This window comes from Pteropus vampyrus, unplaced genomic scaffold (assembly GCF_000151845.1).
Source record: "Pteropus vampyrus isolate Shadow unplaced genomic scaffold, Pvam_2.0 Scaffold142, whole genome shotgun sequence".
Taxonomy (NCBI): domain Eukaryota; kingdom Metazoa; phylum Chordata; class Mammalia; order Chiroptera; family Pteropodidae; genus Pteropus; species Pteropus vampyrus.
In genome coordinates, this window is record NW_011888923.1 from 929,035 (window position 1) to 931,018 (window position 1,984).

The 1,984-nt window shown below is 63.8% G+C and overlaps 1 protein-coding gene across 1 annotated transcript in view; it reads right to left on the reverse strand.

Annotated features, from left to right (window-relative positions):
* The window catches only part of CAMTA1 (calmodulin binding transcription activator 1), a 572,496-nt gene that overhangs the window by 85,287 nt on the left and 485,225 nt on the right, over window positions 1-1,984 (reverse strand). The window contains exon 8 of the mRNA XM_023535618.1: window positions 1,456-1,582. Coding sequence (XP_023391386.1) covers window positions 1,456-1,582 — 127 coding nt within the window. The remainder of the gene's footprint in view (window positions 1-1,455; window positions 1,583-1,984) is intronic.

Consider the following 1,984-nt stretch of genomic DNA (forward strand, 5'->3'; position numbering starts at 1 on the left):
GCCCCGCCAGCCCCCTGGATGGCTGAGCTCCAGGTGGAGCAGGGCTGCCAGGAGCAAAGGGGACTGAGTGAGTCCCGCGGAGCCAGCCAGGCAGCTGGTGGGAGCAGGGCCAGCAGGCGGAGGCTACCGCAAGCCCCAGCCCTGGCTCCCTGGAGCATTTGCGGTGAAGGAGGTGCTGGGTTCAGGTGGAGGCTGAGCATGCGAGCCCGGCGTGGTGCATTCTGCTCTGGTGGGCTGCATGGCGGGGCACAGAGGGAGCAGGAAGAATGGTCCCTGTGAGCTCTGGAACCTACGTGCAGGGGGAGCCAGACAGCGGGGTTGGCCCAAGGCTCAGGCTGGACCACCCCAGATCCTGGCACCTGGCACCAGCCAGCTCTGCTCCTGGGGACCCCTGCCCCCACTTCTCTTCCCCATCCCCAGCCCTCCACAGAGAGTATCCTCTCCTTTGTAGGCCTCCTGGCTTCAGACAACATGGGGTGTGGCCGCTGCCCCACCTGTCTGCCCCTCCGTCATTGCCTGGGCGAGCTGGGCAAGCCATCTCTGGGCTAATGATGTGTGCGAGGGGCCAGCCTGGGGGTTTCCCAGCACCAGCCCAGGGAACAGAAAGCGTGAGCTCTAGAAACAGATTCCTTCGCAAATAACTCTTTTCTTCTGTGATGTGCCAGGCACTTGGCGAGCCCTGGGGAGACTTGGTGGCCAAGGAAGACACGGACCTTGCCCGCATAGAGCCAACAGGCTAGTGGGGAGGTAGCGATGGCCAGAGGTCAAGGACAAGCAGATGACGATGAAACCCTGAGGGAGTCGGGAAGAGTCAGAGCAGCGTGGACAGCACACAGGGTCTCCCGCCCCTGGACCCGGAAGCAAATTCTGTACACGCACGACCTCCTGGGCACGGGGCGGATGGCTTCATCAGATCCTCGAAGGAGTTTGTGTGCATCCTCCTCCCCCACCGCCTGCCAGGCTTCTCCAGCCCTCTCTGACCTGCCGTGTCCCAGGGGGCTGACCCGGTGGACCCACGGCCTGAGCTCTCTTGTTCTTGTGGCTTTTGATCGGCTTGGGCCGTGGGAGGCATGGGCAGAGGAGAAAGGTCCGTCTCGCTGTGGAGGTGGCCTCGGACCCCAGACCCGGCTCCTGTGGGGCCCCTCTACCCAGCCGGCTCTCACCAGCTCCAGTGACCCTGCGGGTCCAGGGCGGTGAGAGCCTCCCACCGTGGCCAGCCCTGGCTGTGTCATCTTGGCTGATCGCTCTCTAGTTTCCCCACCACTCAGAATCCCAGCCGAGCACGGCCGCATCCCTGTCTGATCTGGGGTCCATGGGCCAGGACAGGGGACACAACAGCCGATCCGAGACCCGCTTCTTCACAGCTGGGGAAGCGAGCCTCGCCCGGGGGCGCCCCAGGCGCACTCCGGGTCCGGAGCTCCCGGGCCCCCGGCCCCCCGCGGAAGGCGGCCTCACCCGGGCAGTAGCAGCGCAGCACGCCGGGCTGAATCAAGGACGCAGGCACTGAGATCTGGTCGAACAGGCAGCTGTAGTTACTGCTGGCTTCTTGCCACGGGCCTGTGATGAGAACCTTCACTCCTCCCTGGAAAGAGCAAGTAGCAGAGACCAGTGTCAGCCTCGGGCAGGGCTGGGGGGCGCAGGCCTCCGAGACCGCCCTGCCCACGTGGGGGTCTGCACCTCTGCCCCCGCCCCCGTGGGCTTGTCGAACATGCAGGTCCCTGGATTCCAATAAGCCCTGATTTTGAGAGCCCCCATTTCAGGACTGCAGCAGGAAGAGAGACCCCAGCCTTCCTCCTCCTGGTGCTTCCCCTGAAGGAGGTGGAGGGGTGGGAGGGGGCTTCCTCTGTCATTTGCTGATGGACAGATTGAGGGAGCTCTGAGTTTTGAAAAGAGGCCTGAGCATCTTTAATGTCACTGAAGGAACTGGAAGTTCTGGTGGCTAAATTAGAAGGGACCAGGGACTCTCAGGGGAGGGGGCAAGGAA